We start from the raw sequence: 20,714 nt of genomic DNA on the forward strand, positions 1-20,714 counted from the left end.
GTTATGTTTTGAAAAGGTTTCATTGAGCAAGACACTTTTCCATCACTGTGCCTAATCATTCAAAGATCTATGTGGGATTAGATTAGCCCCAACTCTAGAACTTTTGGAAACATTTTCAGATCTACTGGTCTCCGTGGTTTGGGAAATTGTTCAAGTCTGAGTTTTTGCTAATTTATTATTGATTATATTACTTATCTTCAATTGCGTTGTTGTTGTTCTTCTTCTTCCTCCTCTTTCTCCTCCTCCTCCTCCTCCTCCTCTATGTGTATTTATGTTTTCTTATCTCATATTATATCTATAGACTTTGCTGCCACAAATCACCATGACAAAATGGGTGGCAATACCAAATAATAAATATATGAGATGATAGATAGGTAGATGGATGGATGGTAGATAGAAAGAGACAGAAATAGACAGAAGTGTGTGTGTGTCTGTGTATGTATGTGAAAAAGTCACTTAGGGAAGATACTTAAGAGCCTCCAGTACACAAGCGGTACATCATGCAATAGAGAAGAATTCCAATAAACTGATAACTTTGTAAAACAGTTGGTAAGAATTATTTTCCACACATACATAAGAAAAAACATTCAGTACAAAAAAATATGATTGGCAATACACACACACGCACATATATATACACACAGACACACAGACACACACACACACACTCACACACACAGACATGTTTGTTTTTATAGATTTTCATGGGTGTAGGTATGCTGGTCTTGTTGTATTCGGGTTTTTTTAGTGTAAGATTGAGATTGTCTTAGCAACGTTTTGGGGAGGTCTCACTCGCCATCTTTAGAAAACCCCAGCCTGAAGATGGCAAGTGAGACCTCGCCGAAACGTTGCCAAGACAATCTCAATCTTACATGGGAAAAGACCCAAATACAACAATACCAGCATATATATATTATATATATATATATGTTATTTATTTATCAGCACTAATACAACAAAATGTAACAAAAAGGCAACAATAAAAATATTGGGTTTCTGCCTGCATGGTCTCTTGTGACGAGCCAAAGGACAGAGAATGGAAGTAGTGATCTTCCTCCCACATTTGGGCATACCAGGGGTTGTGACTTTAAATATATATATATATATATATATATATATATATATATATATATATATATATATATATATGTGTGTGTGTGTGTGTGTGTGTGTGTGTGTGTGTGTGTGTGTGTGTGTGTGTTTGTTTTTATTTGTGCTGATAAATAAATAAAGGGAGACTAGTATAGATCTATTTCAAGCTATTTAGCTCTCATCAGCTAGCCATACCCTTACTGGGATGTGTGTGTGTGTGTGTGTGTGTGTGTGTTGATGTTGATGTTGATGTTTGCAGATTAGTCAGCTGTTTTGTAACATCCTGTGTGGCTGAGGTACTGGCTGTGTGCCTATTGTTCTTTTTTGTTATAACAACCTGGGTAATGGGCTGTGTGATGACCTCCTGAGCTCGATTGTAGTGATATCCTGAGTCTTGTGGTGCAACCTCCTGGGGGGGTTGGCTGCATTGTAACATCTTGACCCTTTGTGTTGTAACCTCCTGAGTTGTGTGATGTAATGTCCTGAGCAGATAGCTGAGGTGTAACATCCCGGACTTTGGTTTGCCTCTGAGTTTGCAGTCTGTGTGGGGGTCGGAGCAGGGTGCAGCTGTTGGTGATGCCACCGTGGTTTGGCTTCTGGATGGTGGTTGCATTTTGTCTATGGGATGGGTTTGTGTTTGAGTCTGGTGAGGGTGATTGGTGATTGTGTCCTGTGTTGTTCTGGGTCCGGTGTCGGTTTTCGTGGCTGGAACTCATTTGTTGACTAGGGCTAGTTTCCAGATGTCTGGTAGGTGGGAGGTATCGTCACGTTTATTCATGTTGTAGGGGTATTTCTCTATTTCTATGGCTTCCATAATTATTCTCTTGTTGGAGTTTTGGAGATTAATTTGGTTCTTTCAAAGTCAATTTCATGTCCTGTAGCCTTAAGATGCTGGAAGAGGGAGGACGTTTTTTCTTCTTTTCTGACTGCGTTCTTGTGTTCTGTGATGCGTGCATTTATTCTCCTATTAGTTTGTCCAATGTATGTGGCTGGGCAGATTTTGCATGGTATTTCATAGACTCCTTGGTTTTCTAGCTGGATCTTGTTTTTGGGGTTTCTTAAGATTTTGTCTATTTTTTGGTCAGTGCCAAAGGTTGTCTTGATATTATGTTTGTGGAGAATTTTGCTGATTTTATCTGTGGTGCCTTTGATGTTAGGGAGGAGGGCGATGCTGTTGTCCTGTTCTGTGTCTCAGTTCTTTGGGGTGTGTGTCTTCTTTTGGATCAGGTTGGTAATTGTGTTTCTTTGGAATCCATTGGCAATTAATATGTTTGTAAGAGTGTGTAATTCAGTTTTCAGGTGGTCTTTGTCGGCTAGACATTTGGTTCTAGAGATGAGGGTCTTGGCTACAGAGTTGATCTGTGCAGGGTGGTGATGGGATTGTGCATTTAAGTAGCGGTTGGTGTGTGTGTTTTTTTCTGGTAGATGATGTGTCCTTTATAGAGGGACGGCAGCTCCGATCATGCTTTGCTCGCATAGGCATGAGGCCGAAGACACCAACCTGAGGATGACGAGTGGGATCTCGTCGAAATGTCGCCAAGATACTCCCAATCTTACATGGAAAAAGACCCAAATACACCAAAGCCTGCATAACTGTACCCATGAAAATCTACAAATATACACACACACATACACACACACATGTATACATACATATACACATACATATACATACAATATAAGACAAATTAAAATAAACAATAGAATATTATATTAGTCTTTAAGGAGTTGGATTTCATCAAAGGTTAAAGTTGGATTTTGGGTTAGTTTTTCTCAAAGGGATAAGGAAGAATAAAAGATTATGATTAGCTAGAGAATACAACTAAAAAGTATCAGATGGATAGAATGAGAAAAACTGAAATGGAAGATGATTGTTTTATCCACTTGGGGAATCAAATTTTTTCCCCCAAATAAGGTGGAAAAAGTTTTTTAAAGGCTTTAAATTTTCAGCAAAAAGCTTAACAAGAATTGTGTCAAGCACCAGGAAAATCAGGAGATCCAGACAGTTCAAATGGACATAAAGATTTATTGGAAGCTTAAGCTCTTCACAAGAATTTGAACTACTGATAGACAAAGGAAATTAGTGAGAGATAAGAGTAGAAAGAGTTCAAGATGAGCTGGACTTAGATGGGCACAAAGAGACATGATTGATGATACTTTGACCCCTTCCTCAAGCTCTGCTTAGTCATTTCCTACAAATTGAATGGAAGAAAGTTAAAAATGAATAAAAATGACAGAAATTTTGTAATTAAATTTTGGAGAAGTGCTATTGAAAATACTAGATTAAATAGGCAAGCATGAATATTATTGGTGGATTTTGCAAATAAACATAAATATAATATGAGCTGGATTATGATAATGACTAAAATTATACCATTTGAGATAAAAAGGTACAGAAAGACAAAATAGAAAAAAAAGGAAAGTCTGTCTTTTATTTTCCCTGTTGTAATTGGGATATGATTATTTTTGGGTTACAATATTAGAATGGCAACCACCAGAAAAGAAAAATAGTAAAAAGTAGAACGGGGTTATTAGAACAACGTGCAGAAAGAGGAATTGTACCAGAGTTGCTTCAGAAAGTGTTTAATAAATGTTTATTTACTTAGGTAAATAATTGTCTGAATCACTTAATATCACTTAATTGACAACTTTTGAAGAGCGAACAGATGAAAGATTAGTAAAGATGAAAGAGGAGGTAAAAGAAGTTAAAAAGATGGAGAACTCTGTAAAATAAGTGTCTATAGATGTAAAGTAAAGATGAAGTGGAAATTTTGGACAGTAAGAAAGTATAGATAGAGAGATGGAAAGAGATCTAGATTATCTGCTTTATTGGAGTTAAAAGAGAAGCTTTTTTGCTTGAGATTCAGAATGATCCCAAAGGATTCTGGTGAAGATATTATTGCAAAGTTGATTAAAGCTTTGGCAATTTTGGGAGAATGGAATGAAGAAGATACACAGTAGAAAATGAGAAAGTGTATAGAATAAATACAAGACATTGAAAATTAAGAAAAGTTCCAAGGAATGCTTCTCTACGCCACCTCCACGCAGGTGCAGATCCTTTTGCGCATGTGCTTTTGGTGGAAAAAATGGCCTAAATGGGATGTTGTAGAGCTAGGCGGAGCCACCCGCAATTTCTGCTACCGGGCCAAACCGGTAGAATACTACCTCTGAGTTAGAAGAAGAACAAGTTAAAGGATCTATGATAGCCTAGGGGAAAAATTTGGGGCATGGGATTGAATTAGAGAAGTGGCAGAAATTGTGGCACCAAAATTATAAAATGACAATATCAACAGCATATAAAGAAAATTTGTATAAGATGTTTTACAGGTGGCATCTATCCCTGACGAGGATAGCAAGAATGTTCAAGAATAAATCAGAAAAGTATTGGAAATGTCATCAGACACCGGGTTCATATTACCATATGTGGTGGACTTGCGCAGAAGCTAAAAGATATTGGACTAAGATCCACACGTGGTTGGAGAAAATGACACAAAACATATAGACTTAAAACCAGAGATTTTTTAAATTGGGAATTATACCAGAAATATATAATAGAGATTTGAAATATTTGATTGTAAATGTTTTAACAGCAACTAGAATTGTATTTGCAAAAAAATTGGAAAAATGAGAAAATACCAACGCAGGAGGAAATTATTCAAAAAATAATGGAATGTGCGGAAATGAGTAAATTGACAATTGAAATTAGAGAACAAGAATATGAACAATTTTACAAGGTTTAGGACTTGTTCTATCAATGATTAGATAAAAAATCATGATAATGGAAAATGTTGGAGAAGTTTTTATATTTTAAGAATAATAGAATGATATATGCAATACTTTAAGAGTTTAGCCTTATTAAACAGATTAGAATGATGGAATGATGTTGTATGATCTCAATATATAAAATATTCTATTTAAAATGTAGAAATAATAATTGGAGTTGAACTATTGATGCAAAATGATGTTGTATGTAGGAATTCAATATTTAGAATAACTTGTTTAAAGTTAAGGAATAATAATTACAGTTGAATAATTGATATATAATGATAATAATGTACTTATGTTTATTTAATGAATAATTTCTGATTCTATACATAATTGTAAGTGGTGACCATGGAAAGGACATACAAAATCTTGTAACCAAACGACCTGCTATATGAAGTGAAGAAGGTTGTATATGTTTTATGTCTTTGTTTGTTTTTGTTTGTTTAAAAATAAAAAAAAATATAAAAAAGAATACCACCTCTGGACCAGACTCAAATTGGTACTTTTTGGGTGCGTTATATAAAGACTGAATTCTCTGGAGAATCTATAATACTAGTGAAAAAAAAGGAGAAAAAAAGATTTTGGCCAAAAACAAGATTGATGAATTAGTTATAATAGTAATGGTTGCCCCATTGAGAGATCTGAAGGACCAGCTTTGACACTGATTATCCTGGGGAAAAATATATACCGGTATGTGTTCATTAAAAGTTCACACTGACTTGATGGCACATGGTCAATGAATTAAAAATCACTAGAATTTTATATTGTACAAAACAAAGTTGGGAAAATTGAAGGTTTGAATGTTTGAAAATTGTAGGCCATGTTAAGTTTTATGTTATTTCAGTGTTTGTTGATTTTATTGTGAGCCTCTAGATTCCTAGGAGGAAGTAGTGTTGAGGAATTTCAGTTGTAATAAACTGCTAATATTGGTGTAAAATTCATAAACTCTTCATACAGATTTCATATCAGGTTCAATAAGAAACTAAAATTTATAGTTAGTAACAAATAGCTAGTACTATTTGTGTTCTGTATTTTTACCATATGACAATATACCTTACAAAACCATAGTACTGCATATTATCTTCCTAAGGTTATCTGATATAGAGAATTTCAATTGTTCCTTAAACATTAATAAGAGATAAATACCTCTTTTGCCTTTTGTTTGTTGGTTAATTTTTAATTGATTCTCAAATAAAATATTAAGTAGGCAAATTATTTTGTAGCATGTAGCATGCCTAAAGTTGGCTGCCAAAATGATATACTTTTAGAAAAGATGGAACGTGACACCTAATCAAATAGCTACTTCTAAGTTTATCCCAGCAAGAATTTTTAATCAAAGAGAGTTCACAGTAGAACTACTTCTAAAATTAGTGAATTGTGGCACAAAAAGAACACATTTTAAAGCTGAAGTGAAATGCTAATGAAGGAAGGATCCATTGGTTGCAGCCTAGCTTTCAGTAAAAACTCTTGTTACATCAAATATTTTTTGACATCAATATTGTCATTTATATCTAGCATATATTGTCGTCTGTCTGTCTTCTACATTGATTTCATTAGACTTAAAAGACACTGGAGGGGTTTTTTTCCATGCTACAGTAAATATTTCAAACCCTCATGAAATAGTAAAGCTTTTGGACTTAGCGATATCTTGCAACCTAATCTCATTCAAAAAGATCCATTTAGAAGTATAAACACATGACTGTCAATCGGAGATGACCTTACAGGGTTATCCAGTGTAATTGGTTATCCAGTGTATATTGTCAATGTAAATTGTTTCTGTAGTTTTGTACACAAAAAGGCAGATTATTCTCCCTTCTTCCCTCTCTCCCTCCCTCCCCCTCTCTCTTTCTCTGTGTGTGCATTTAGCATATTTTACCCAACATTTGCCGATCAGAAAGTATTTTTAAAATATGTAGAAGAATCTGATCATGTTTTCTCAAATTATGTTCAGCTGAAACCTTCTCATCAATTATGCTTCTGGTGTTCCTTTCACTCCTACAGAATTCACATAGGCATACAAACACATTGGTAATGTTAAGAGAGGTAACATGTGACATATCTGAAATGTGAAGCCGAGCAACTAGAAGAGGAAATAGCTTTTGTAATAATTTCCAGTTTTGGATTAAATGTCCCAATCAGGGACGTGCAATCAGGGGAGACAGGGGAGGCAGAGCCTCACCACTGTCATCATGAAAAGAAAAAAAAATGTTAAAGGAAAAAGGCAAGAGCTGAGGTCAGGCTGAGCTAGTTGCTGCCAGAGTCACCTTGGATGACTCTGCTTAGTGCTTAATTGTTTAAAAAAGCCTTTAAAAAGCGCCCTCTACAGGAAGAGGCAGGAGAACGACGTGCCTCATCTAGTCTGACTTTAGGCGTTTTATGATCACTCGAGCAGAGTTAAGCAAGGGTTAAAAGCCTAAAAATTCCTGTCATAGGTGAGGCATGTCGTTCTCCTGCCTCCTCCTGTAGAGGGTGCTTTTTAGAGGCTTTTTAAAACAGTTAAGCAGAGTCATCCATGGTGACTCTGGCAACAACTAGCTCAGCCTGACCTCAGCTATTGTCTTTTTCGTTTTACATTGTTTTCTTTTCATGCTGACAGGCAAGAGCAGAATTGAAATCTTCTCTGAAACAGCTTGAAAAGGTACATGGGGTCAGAGGGAGGGGGATGAATTCAAACTTCATCCTCAAGTGTAGGTCCATCCCCAAGTGTAGTTTGATTGCAGGCAGAGCCACGTTGCCTTTTCAAACACACACACACACACACACACACACACACACACACACACACCTGGATAAAACTATATAAGCCCAGCTTCACTAATTACAAGTTTGAAAAGGTAACGTGGCTCTGCCTGCAATCAAAGGCTTGGATTGGCTCCAGTCCAACTTCTGTGTTTGTGTTTGTTTGCGAGAGAGTGAGTGAGAGAGGGAAGGGGAGATAGTCAATCCAACTTCTCTGTGTGCGTGTGTCTGTTTGAGAGAAGGGGGAGGGAGGGAGAGATGGAGGAAGGAGGGGGAGGGAGAAGAAAAAAAATGAAAGAAACTTTCGCAAAGGAGAAAAAACAAATGCTGTTGCTTTAAATCGGAACTGAGCATGCCTGGCTGTGGAATTCTGGGAGTTGAAGTCCACAAGTCTAAAAAAATTTGAAACCCACCACTGTGTCAGTGTCTCACCAGCCATAAACCTCACCGCACGTCACTGGTCCCAGTAAAGCTCATCTTCATGGTGATCTCAGAAAGTTGAAGAGAGTCAGATTTGTTTAGCGCTTGTATTGAAGGCATCCAATTCGAAGGCTGAATTGGGAAATTTGAATTCAAAAAAGAAACAGTAAAGTTCTTACGTATTGTCATTAAGAAAATGGCATAAACCATTTTCCATAGAGTATTTAGCAGTCAAGGTTAGTTTGAAGTAGGCTACTTTTCAAAAATATCAGGGTTAAATGAAATAGTAATTTGGAGTTTGTGCACCTGTCTTCAGACTTTATATTCAGCCACTGATTTTTTCCCACAGAGTTCTATTGCTGCAGATTAGGAAGATTAAACTTTCATGTTTTTTTATATGCACCTTAAAATGTATTATTTTTATAAAATATGCACAGGCATATTACTGCACATGGTTAATGGCTCTTATTAAAAATTCGTATTAACTTTTAGAAAAGTCTGTTTTTCAATGAGCAAACCCTTTTAAATTTACACACTGTCTTCAATCCACTTAAACAAAACAAAGCTCTAAGAAAGTGAAACTCTCAGTGATGAAGTGGAATAGCTGGCTATGGAGAATGTGTATGAAGCTCACTAGCAAGTATATCTGGGAAACAAATTTAATAACATGTTAAATTGCTGCCTCTTGAAATTTACCCATGATTATTCCTGAATATTGAACATTAAAACCAGGTAGGCATGTTTGCCTATTTAGGATTTGCAGGAAATGTTCAGCTTTTCATGCTATAGATATCAGAAAAAAAGTGATGCTGAAAGAAAGAACTTTTAATTTGTTGAATAAAATTTTCCTTAAAGGCATTCAGCTATTTTTTAAAATCCCTCTTTCTGTTTGTTTTTATCACCATGGACTGTCAATATGGCAAGATTTGATATGTTTAAATGTATTTGACATTGGAAATGTAAATGTTCCTTTTCCAGTTTTATTTGCCTTGCAATGAAAAATAGCTTCTATAATGGATGAAATCATAAGATTATAATGTTCAATTAATTTTATGAGTCATAGTCTTTAGTAAGTGGTAGAATTTTTTGGGGGGTGTTTTTGTTAGATGAAAGATAGATATAGCAGTTTGAACAAGAGTCCCTACCAGAGGCACATCTAGGCTGTTGGACTAATGCTTTATTTATTAATATTCATGAGCCATCTCATTTAGCTGGTGCTCTTGGGACTTGATTAAAGTAAGACTGTTATACTAGCTTCTGAAACTGGAAAGAGTGCTCTGGGTGACACAGCTAGTATGACAGAAATATATGGAGCCATCTCTGAAAGACTGTTAGAATTTCTTCCGGTTAAAGTTGTACTATACTGCCGCATTTCAGAATGATATGATGGAATGAATTTCTACACGTCTGGCTTATCCTTTTAATGCATTTTTTGGATTTGTTTCTTAAGGTCTGAAAAAAGAAATGACCATGTAGATGCCAACTGCCCGGATCCAGCATAATGGGAAAGAGTGAATGGAGTGCAATTGGACTGCAATCTTGAAAACAGCCATCTTGTGGACTATCACCTGGTGGGAGACATTTCTATCACTCATTGCTTACTCTGCTCATGTTACTGTTCACATAAAGTGGATTTGTTCTTAGGCTGGAATTTGAGTTTCTATCTTTACAAATTTTTAATTTGTACATAGCACACTGAACAGAGCAATATTATCAGCAGCAATGGGTGACATGACCAACAGCGATTTTTATTCAAAGAACCAAAGAAATGAGGCCAATCATGCAGGAGAATTTGGGTGTACGCTTCAGGATCTGCGTTCTCTTATGGAACTTCGAGGAACGGAAGCAGTGGTTAAAATTAAAGAGACGTACGGGGACACAGAAGGCCTCTGTAGACACTTGAATACTTCGCCAATAGAAGGTAAGCGATATTAATGTTTTTCTTTTCTAAACTAGCCGCAGAGGTTTGGCATCATGGTATGGTACTATGTCTTTTTAATCCTCCTTAAGACAAATTCATGAAATAGATTTTGAGATGCCGTGTGTGGCGTGTCTACATTGGAAAAGAAAATTGCAAAGGGGAGAAACTTCAACAAAGGGATTGCAGCACAGCAAGACAACTCACTGTTAAAATTTCTGCAGTGTGAAAATACAAAAATAGTACTGCTCTTGAAATTTATTAAAAATGCTAATTTGATTTTTTAGAGGATATCTATATCTATATCTATATCTATATCTATATCTATATCTATATCTATATCTATATCTATATCTATATCTATATCTATCTATCTATCTATCTATCTATCTATCTATCATCTATCTATCTATCTACCTACCTACCTACCTACCTACCTACCTACCTACCTACCTACCTATCTGAAAAATTCTTGAAGATATTCCAGTTATTTCCAATGCCATATATGGTGCTGCATGTGGTTTTGTGTAGGGTATTTTTTCCCCTAGCATTCTTACAGTTCTCTGTTTCTTGATAGAGTTATATTATCTTTCTGTCTGACTTTGCTTTGTATATGTGAAACATTGCACCAGAGTCTGTGTTACACTGTCACTGGAGTCATATAAGAACCTCTCAGTGTTCATTCTTCATCTGTGCTTAAAAACTTTATTCAGGAAGTAGCTTAATTAACAAACCAGGAAAGCTACAATGCCAAGTAGGCATGGGGGACACTATCTGTTTCATTTTTTAATAGCACAAACCAGTTCATTTCATGATATTTACAAAAATATACACATTTTGTACTCATTTTTCTCACATATATGTTTTTCACGTACTTTCCCCTAATATATAAGATAAAACATTTCTTGGAATTTTTACCATGTGCAGGGTAGTTAGACTCAGTTACAGTGGTAATGAGTGCATTATTGGGAGACCTGAAAAAACCAGATTAGGCCAGTTCATTGTCATGGAGAAAATCTATGTGGTTGCTAAGAGCCAACTAGGACCTGATGGTACATAATGGATCAATTTTATAATGTATGCATTTTTATCAAACAGTTTTGTAAGTGTTAGAAGAATTATATATAGTTTGACATGTAAATCGTATTTTCATATATTTATATTTGTGTTCTAAGCATCTCCTGATTCTTCAGGTGTAACATTTCTGAATCATGGGCATTGCATTTTGTGATATTAGGCTACTGAAATGATTAACAATGATCAGTTACCGTAGAAAGTGTAAACTGATAAAATTGATTTCATATACTATATTACTGAAGTTGACTTTCTACAGGATGGTAAAATTATGATTTAAAATTGTTAGAAAATAATTTCAAATCATTTTGCTTTATAAAACTCTATAAAAATATTAAAATATCTGTGGAGTCATTCAGATTCCCAAAATAACATTCATTCCAATGTACAATAAAGTATTTTGAAGTGATACAACCTTGAGGATTTCAAAGATATTTTGAACAATTTAGTTTGGCTGTGGAATTGTGCTCTGGAAAGAAAGATAAGATGTCAGATTCTTCTCCGTGTGAGAATTCTGCTATAGCAGTGATGGTGAACTTTTTAGACACTGAGTGCCCAAAGTATGCACATACATAAGCGAATATATACATGCATGAATGTGCGCAGGCACAAACGTGAGCGCACTCATGCGCAGCGGAGACCAGAAGGCGTGGTATCTCTGGCAGTGTGGCAAGAGGTAAGATATTTTTCTTTTGTGAGCTTCTGTTTTGTTGTTTGCAGGGGAACAGAAGCTCACGAAAGAAACGCCACAGAAATCTGACCTGGGCCGATGGCGCGTGTGCCAGCAGAGAGGGATTTGCGTGCCACTTCTGGCACACATGTCATAGGTTCGTCATTATGGTGCTGGAGAGATGCAAAGCAAAATAAGGACTGTGTTTGAAGTTAAAGAGCAAAGGAGACATTAAAGATCTCTTCTCTGCATTTATTCTTAGTGGAAAGTCTCTTGGTTCTTGATTCCCTTAGTTCATAGTGACTTTCATTAGTCCAAAACACCATATTAACCCTAATCATTTCTCCAAGATTAAAGTACACAATTTTGTATATGATAGTTTGCAGTGTAAGACATGATGTTAATTCAGTATCATCTATAAACCTTCAGATTTACCCATTTCTTATCTATTATTATTTTAATCATAGAAGCAATTCCCGATTTCACATTTCATGCCATTTTATGTCATTGGACAAATGTAGTGCTGTAAAGAAAATATAAAGAACATTTAGTATTCAGAGTTTTACTCCAATTCTATAGGCAGACACTACTGTATTAGACTTAATGTGTGTTATTAATGGTAATAGTAACAGCTTTATAATATGTAGGATATACATGGAAAATGAACATTCTTGAGTTACAGAATACTGTATAGAATATACAGGGAGCCAAGGTGGCGCAGTGGTTAAATGCAGCACTGCAGGCTACTTCAGCTGACTGCAGTTCTGCAGTTCGGCTGTTCAAATCTCACCGGCTCAAGGTTGACTCATCCTTCCATCCTTCCAAGGTGGGTAAAATGAGGACCCGGATTGTTGGGGGCAATATGCTGACTCTGTAAAACCGCTTAGAGAGGGCTGAAAGCCCTATGAAGCGGTATATAAGTCTAACTGCTATTGCTAATATGGATGTCAAACACATGGCGTCATGTTGCCGTCACATCATGTTTCATGACATTTTCCCCTTCACAGAGCTGGAGTGGGCGTCGCTTATGTCTTACGCATCCATCTCTTGGGTCGCTAGTTTGACACCCTTGGTTTGGAATAACAGAATTTGAAGGGATCTTGGAGGTCTTGTAATCCAACACTGCCCGAGCAAGAGACCCTATACCAGTGATGGAAACCCTTTTTTGGCTGCTGTGCCAAAAGCGGGGGGAGCACAGGGGGGTCATGAGCCAGCATGCCACACCTATAATGCTATGTGCATGCAGCCCCCAACGTTTGCACATGGGTGTGATCAGTGACCCCCCTGCTTTTGCCATGGTTTTTTTTGCCTTCCCAAGACTCCAGGAGGCTTTCTAGGACCCTGGGGAGGGTAAAAACAGCCCTCCTGCTGGTCTCTGGATGCCCTCCGGAGACCTCAGGAGCTTGCCTGAAACCTCTAGAGGGCAAAAAATGGACCTATGGGAAACCCAAGTCACCATTCCTGAACTTCCAGTTTCCCTGTAGGGCCAATTTTCGACCTACGGAGCCTTCAGGGGCCTTCAGAAGGCTTTGGAGGCTGAAAACAGTCCTATGAGCAAACCAGAAGTAACTTCCATTTTATCTGTAGGGTCATTTTTCACCCTCTGGAGCCTTCAGGGAAGCCTCCTGAAGGCTCCAGAGAAGTCTCCTGAAGGCTCCAGAAGGCAAAAAATGGTCCTATGAGCAACCCGGCAGTCTATTCCCAAACTTCTGGTTTCCCCATAGGACCGGTTTTTTTGCGCTTTGGAGGCTTTAAGGAAGCCTCCGGAGGGCAAAAAATGGCGTCAATGCGCACTGGCCAGTTGACAGGTCAAGGCCTCGTGTACCTGACAAATGGCTCCACGTGCCACCTGCCATGACAGCCCTATACCATTCTGAATAAATGGATGTCCATCTCCTCTTTAAAAACTCCAGTGATGGATCACCTAGAACTTTTAAAGGCATTTCATTTTCTCATAATGTTACAATACTTGACAAATAGAAGGAGCAGTTTCAGTAGAATTATGAAGTGTAGGGAAGAGAAAATGATAAGTAAATCTATTGTATTTAGTAAATTATACCATTTTATTTGTTATATGCATTAGTGTAGAAATAACCTGCATTTAAGACAAGAGTTTTGTGTACATTATAGACTGTTGGGTTATTCTTATATAAACTATAATTTTAAAATGAATCATTACAACAGATGATGAATTCTAAATTTGTGGATGGCTCATATATATGTAATTATGAATTTCTTTTGCTATGTCTATAACATTGTTTGTTGTTATATAAAATATGCGGAAAAAGTTTCATTTAAATTAACAACATCTCCTGGCCATGTTTATATTGCTTGCTGGCGACTACAGTACATGATGTATCTTGCTGTGGAATTATTCCAATACTTTTCCTTTTCCCCTTTTTAAACATCTCTGGGATTTGGGGGTGGGGAAGGAGTCCCATCCAAGTACTGTATAACCACTGATAATAACTGTTTGTTTTTCAGAGTTCAGAAACTATCGGTAATTACTCTGCTGCCACATGTTATGACATACAATAATAAAGTAACATTCAGGATTATCATATAAAATTAGATTGTTCTCTTTCAGTATAGTAAATAGAAACAAAAAATAAATAAACATATTGTAATTTATACATAGCTACAAATTTGCTTCTGTAAATCAGAAGTAAGGAAGTCGGTGCAATTGAAAGCTCAGGACTAAAGGAAATTAATAATAGGTAACTGGATTGATTGATCGTGTTTATGTACTCCTGGATTCAGAAAATGACTTCTGATGATTTGCACCATTAAAATATTGTAAAAAACTGAGAACTAATAAAAGAACAATTCTATTACAATATTGTATACTAGCCTGATCTCTAGTGGGAAGCTATTGCAGAATATGTGGAAAATGTACTGTAACTGAAAATCATTGCCTGTGAACCCAAACTCTCTTTAACTGATGGAATGGTCTGATGTAATATTCCAAACCCTAAACATAACCATAAAAGAGGGAGTATGACTGTTATGGGGTGGGGAACAGAGGGAATAGGACTATTACTGAAAAGATGCCTTAGTCCAGGGGAGTGGAGGAATATGAGGGGGGAAAAAATCAGAGTAATTATGTTACTGGAAGATGATCTGGAAAATTGCTTTTCTGGATTTTATTATACTACCCTACTAACAAGAAATATCATTCCAGAAACCAAATGATCCTTGTTTCCTGATTTTACAGCATCAAAGGTCTTGCAAGCATGAATGAGAGCAATAAAAGATGCTAAGAGCAAATCCAAATGGGATGAATTGGATGGACTACTTCTGTTTCTGTCTTGAAACAAGAATAAAATAATCCAATGAGGAGTGATGAACTATTTTAAAAATAATGGGATGAGAGAGATTCATTCATTGGGAGAAACTTTCATCATACTGTTTATTCAATATTTATATTGGAGAGTGCAATAATACTGTTCATTTTTCATTAAATTCATTTTAAATTCATATTATTGATGTTTAATTCATATGCTGTATTTAAATCTGGCGTATCAATTTTATTCTCATTTTTCTGAAACAGATATTAGCACAACTTTTATTGTGATATTCTGTTACAAATTATAGTGTAATAATATTAGAAACAAGGGGTGTGGAAAGCAGATGACTTTCCACTAATGTTACTTTAATGTTTTGGTTTGGATAACTTTAATCATGACACTAATTTTTAAAAATTAAAAATTGTGTTATACAAACGTTGGAATGTATTGGCAGGTTTTTATTATGTACAGTCTGATAACATGTTATCAAAATTCAGCACTATATACTTATATCCCTTACAATGGCCAAATGACTGGAAAGAAAATATAATACAGTGACCAGAAAGAAAAATACTGCTAAAACAAAACAAAGTATTCAATTATATCCACGTGGTTAGCAAAAACCCTGAGTTTTAAATATGGAGGATCTTGCATCAGCCAGAGATAGTTGGCTGCTTCCCAAAAATCTTGTCACATAGCTCCTACCCTTCTGTGTAGGATGTAACAAGTGTAGATTGTAGAAATTTGGGTGAATTATCTCAACAGTATTTTTACAGCATAGAAATCAATCTGGACTCCATACAATAATTGACCCAACTTTTAGCTTGTCCGCCAGCAGTTGAAACCAGGAGCCAGGATAGAGTTCAAAAGTATGCAGCCTATACACACGAATCTGATCTACTAACGATCAAACCAAACTGGCACTAGATAAGAGTCAACTGAGTTCAGGGGGGCTGGACTTGTCACTTAAGTCAATTTGGGAGGTGTAGGGACTGCAAACTAATAATGCATTTGACCCCATGGTCAAATGATGCTGGTACATGCATGAAGCCCAGTTCTGCTTTCTTTTCCAAATCATCATTCAAGTATACTTATAGATACCATAATTTCACTAAATCTCCTTCTCCCCCACTCAAAAACACCATATCTAGTGATGTCCAAACAGGCAATCAGGTGACATCATTAACATGTTTCTTATTTAGTCCTCTCGCCTCCTGACAGTCATTGAAAACAATGTTGATATTTTGGAGGAAAATGTGAAAAGCAGAACATTAATCATAAGAGAGAGAGAGAAAATCAGAGCATTAATAATCAGAGAGGTACTGCATGATATGTAAAGTTGGTGTGCGAACCAATAGAGATCGAGATACAATAGAGTACTTCAGTACTCGACCACTTCAAAACTCGTTAAGTTTGGTACTTGACACATTTTGATGCAAAAATGTTCTGGCACTCATTAATTGTTTGATATTCAATGTGTTGCGATAGGAAAAAGGGAACAGTTGCAGAAAGCAGATAGAAAGTTGACCATGATAGGAACATTGCTGACATAGAAAAAGAGAGAGAGAGGGAAAGAAAGGGTCTCGTGGTAAGTCATGTGATTTGTTTGGAACTCATAGTCATTGGAGGTGTTACTTGAAACCCTGATATTCATCATTTTAGTACTTATCATGCTTCATGGAACCAATTAAGAATAAGTACCAAGGTACTCCTGTATTTTGCAGTGCTTAGACTGCTGTCCTTGAATCCCAACGAGCTTAATTCCCATTCTTGTTCAACCATGCAATTCACTGTGTGATCTTGAGTCATCATTAGCTTGACCCAACTCTCAGTTACAAATAGAAGAATCCAAGTCTTAGGAGCCCTTGTGTCATGGTTCCGAGCAATGAACCAAATGAATCTGGACTGAGAAGTTCCATTCAGGCTTGAAAGACCTTTTATTCAGTATATCATATCAGCACTTAGAAATTTGAAGCTAACCTTTGGTAATTCCCATGCTTCAGAGTAATAAAAAGAATAGAAACTTCCCACCCCCTCAGTGTCTTGGTCACATTAACCAATCAATCCAGTGGGACCTTTCCCTCGGTCTCAGCAGTTGTTCGTTGCCATGATTTTGATTCACATGTTGCATCTGGTCAATGTACCACATTCCAGATCCTTCTAACTCCGCCCCTTCCCAAAGAATGGCAACTAAGAAATGAAACAAATGTAAATATGGCCTCAGTCATAGTTGTTTCGAAGTTGACACTGTGTGAAAAACAAATGTTGTTAAGTAAGTAATCTTCATCTTCCATTTTTATATCTGTAGGAGGGCAACTTCAGTTTCCATTTCTGGCATCTAAAGCAATTAATCCTAAAAGGGAAAGGTTGGTAGTTCTGTCTAAATGGCTATTTTGCATCTCTGACTTTGGCATGATTATATGTGGGAGTGGATGAAGAATAGTGTAGCATTTGTTTTTAATTGGGAAAAGTCACCACTGCTTTGTTAACCTATATACTCTAGTAGTATATTCTAACATTGGGCAAAACATTGGACTAGATAATTTTCAAGGGTAGGGTTACAGCCAACCTGATTTTCAACCCTTGTATTCTATGCTCCATAAATTGAAAGCAAGATGTTCTTCCATTCTATTAATATTTAGATAATAAATTGTGTGAATTAACTTTATGTGAAGAATTAATCTCAACCTTTTGTTGTTTAAAAAAGTATTAGACAATTTACACTTAGATGCATCCAAATTGGAAAAAAAGTTTATGCTAAAGTAAAGTGAGGTGCTTAAATGTTTGGTGCAATGTGCTAATAAAAAAAACCCCAACAAACTGAGAAACATCATTTTTTCCAAAGGACTTAATTGAGATCTTTCATGATACTTCGCAGTATTTGAAGAACTAATTAGGCAATTTGTGGCTCATTTTTATTCGAATTTTCAAGGATAATATACTTGAAAAGATGCAGTAATTTTGGGAGACAATACCATAAATGGGCCCTAGAAACAAATATCTTGAAAAGTGCACCAGTAGTTTCCAGGCAACAGTGAAATCTATTAGCAAGGCAAAATAGAATTTGATTGTATGTGGAATGGAATTGACTTTTATAGTAAAAATGTATTATATGTCTGCTTTAGGGGTGGGTTCAGCTGCCATTACTACTGGTTCGGCACCCAAAAAATGTGTGCGCGTGCACATTTGCACTTAACAACAATCTGCCCATGTGCACAACATTAAAACATTAAAAAAGGAATAAAAATTACATTTTTTCAATGAAGATTGTTCTGCGCATGTGCAGAACAGAAAATCAAGATGGCACCACCAAGGACAGAACTGGCACAGTCACCTGTCCGTCGGAGTTATTACCTATTCGGCTGAAGTGGACTGAATAGGTAGGAACCCCAACTCTGGTCTGCTGTTCTTACTTTTTATAAATTTGTTTTAAACATTTTAAAAGTTTTTTAATAGATTTTTTATTCTTTTTTCAGAATTACTTCCAATTACTGATGTAAACTTAATTACAACCAACTATAAATAATCTTCTAAACAAAATTAACCATAAATAGAAAAGCAAAAAAAATTTTTTTCTAAACAAAATTAACCATAAATAGAAAAGCAAAAAAATAATTCTTGAAAAAACTATTTAAAAAAAACAAAAAATAAACTCAAACATTATTCTATTACAATAGAACAGTTTAGTGTAGCAGCTGAATAAAATGCTGTCCCATCTACTCTTATCATTAGCTTGATTTCGTGGACTAATGTGTGACCAGGTTCATATAAAAGAAAGGATTCCTTGAGGTAACTTGACCCCATTTAGAGCACGAATAGGCAATCTTTTTAGTCTTAGGTAATGTGTCCCTGGACGGGAAAAGTACAGGAAAGCAGAGATTCACACATGGCACTGAACTTTTGTTTTAGCTTACCATGTGTTTGTATGATTTTAATTTAGCATATCATATGAAACTAATTCTGGTTAATTTATGCACCATAAGTCAATTTTATATGATTCTTGAACCAAATCAACGTGTAATCTGATCTGGATATAATTTTTCTAAACATCTGTGATTAAACTCACTTCAGTTCTCTTCTTCTTCATACACATGCCATCCAAAGTAGTACTGAAATTTATCTGCTTTAATAAAACATTGCTGTATGTCACTTAATATTGTTTGTTCCATAAATTATCTTTTTATTGAGAAATGAAAATGGTCATTTAGATGGCTGAAAAAAAATCACTGGTTTTCATAATCATTTAATTCATATAAAAGTATTCAATGTCAGATAGCATTTAATTGGCAGATAATGAAAGATATGCTTTTTTAATATTGAGAACATGCACTGGAAATAGAATGTGCCAGTTCTAATCTATTCTTCTACAGAAGTATCTAACAGCCAGCTGGGATGATTAGAGTTCAAAAGTGTTTGGAGGTCTAGGTATGTGATTTACCACACATTAAAACACTATAAAGTCGGAGCCTGGCAGTTTCTTTCAGATGCATATTATCGTTAAATGCAATTGTACTGCTAGTTTTGCAAAAAGCAAATGTTATTCCAAAAGATTCAGCAGATGAATGAAATATTTTTCTCCCCACATTGACATAAGGAAACTTGGGTGCACATTGCATGCTTGCCTGAGTTATTATCCCATTATTTACTTTGACTTTCTTGTAATTTTATCTACAATATAAATTATATAAAATATTGCTTTACTTAATTTTATACATAACTGTTCAATATGTTCAGTGAGATAAAATATTAGCTTTTCCTTCCAACAGTAACACTGCAGAGACCTCACAAGACTTTGATATAGGGCAATCATCCATCAAAACAATCCAGCTAGGCTTTTGCACAAAAAAACAGAAGTAATTTGGAATAGGGCTGTTTGTCACTTTTCCCAGGTAAACCTGACAGGGAACAAGACGAAATGAATTAATTCTACATTATGTAAGGATATAGTAACAGAATCGTGCAAATTCCCCACCTGCCACTTTTAACTACTAAATTCATGAGTGTATGCACTTCCTTAGTTTCTTTGTTTGACCCTAAACCAACTTCTAGCTTCTGCCTCTCTTGTCTGACAAAATGGAAGTAGAGCTGTTGCTTTCATGGTCCTAGAGTGACTTTCACAAACAAGCTCTGCAAGGATGTGCTAACTCAAATAATACAGGACGTGATCAGCACGGTGAAAAACAGCCGTATTTTAAACAGTTTCCTCTTTTCTTTGATACCTTCCATTTCTTCACAGAGAGTTTCATGCTCACTGTTTCAACTTGCCTCTGGCAAAATTCATAGGTTTTTCAAGGACAATCCTCTAATCTTTTTCTTTCTGATTATACATTTTGTGACTTCTACTCTAAGAGGTCATCCTGAAGCAGTCATGCCTTAAAGGACTAATACCTTGCAATTTGCCTAACATGCAATTGGCAATAAGTGGAGAATCTTCAGTATAGGTTTCATGTGATTCCTGTGCCCTGCACCAGTTAGGAGTTTTGGAAGCTGCATTAATTGCAGCTTCTGAAAAGCAGCTCTACAACAATAGTATGGATAACCTGAGAAATACGGTTTAATGTACTACCGTAATTATAATCATACACATTTTTATCACATTTATACATAGCTGGCATCACAAATACATTGCCAGCTGAGGATAAAAAACATTTCAAATCCACAAACTAATTCTTTCAGGAATAATACAGTCCTGTCCCAAAGGGATAAATTTCAATTCCCAAATCCATTTTACCGTTTCCTAATAGCAAGT

At 36.0% G+C, this 20,714-nt stretch overlaps 1 protein-coding gene across 1 annotated transcript in view; it reads left to right on the forward strand.

The window, feature by feature from the left end:
- Nucleotides 1–20,714, forward strand: part of ATP2B2 (ATPase plasma membrane Ca2+ transporting 2) — a 275,746-nt gene that overhangs the window by 134,461 nt on the left and 120,571 nt on the right. The window contains exon 2 of the mRNA XM_032212393.1: nt 9,467–9,937. Within this exon, the coding sequence (XP_032068284.1) occupies nt 9,739–9,937 (199 nt within the window). The 5' untranslated portion in view covers nt 9,467–9,738. The remainder of the gene's footprint in view (nt 1–9,466; nt 9,938–20,714) is intronic.

The sequence above is a fragment of the Thamnophis elegans genome, chromosome 2 (assembly GCF_009769535.1).
Source record: "Thamnophis elegans isolate rThaEle1 chromosome 2, rThaEle1.pri, whole genome shotgun sequence".
NCBI classification, from domain to species: domain Eukaryota; kingdom Metazoa; phylum Chordata; class Lepidosauria; order Squamata; family Colubridae; genus Thamnophis; species Thamnophis elegans.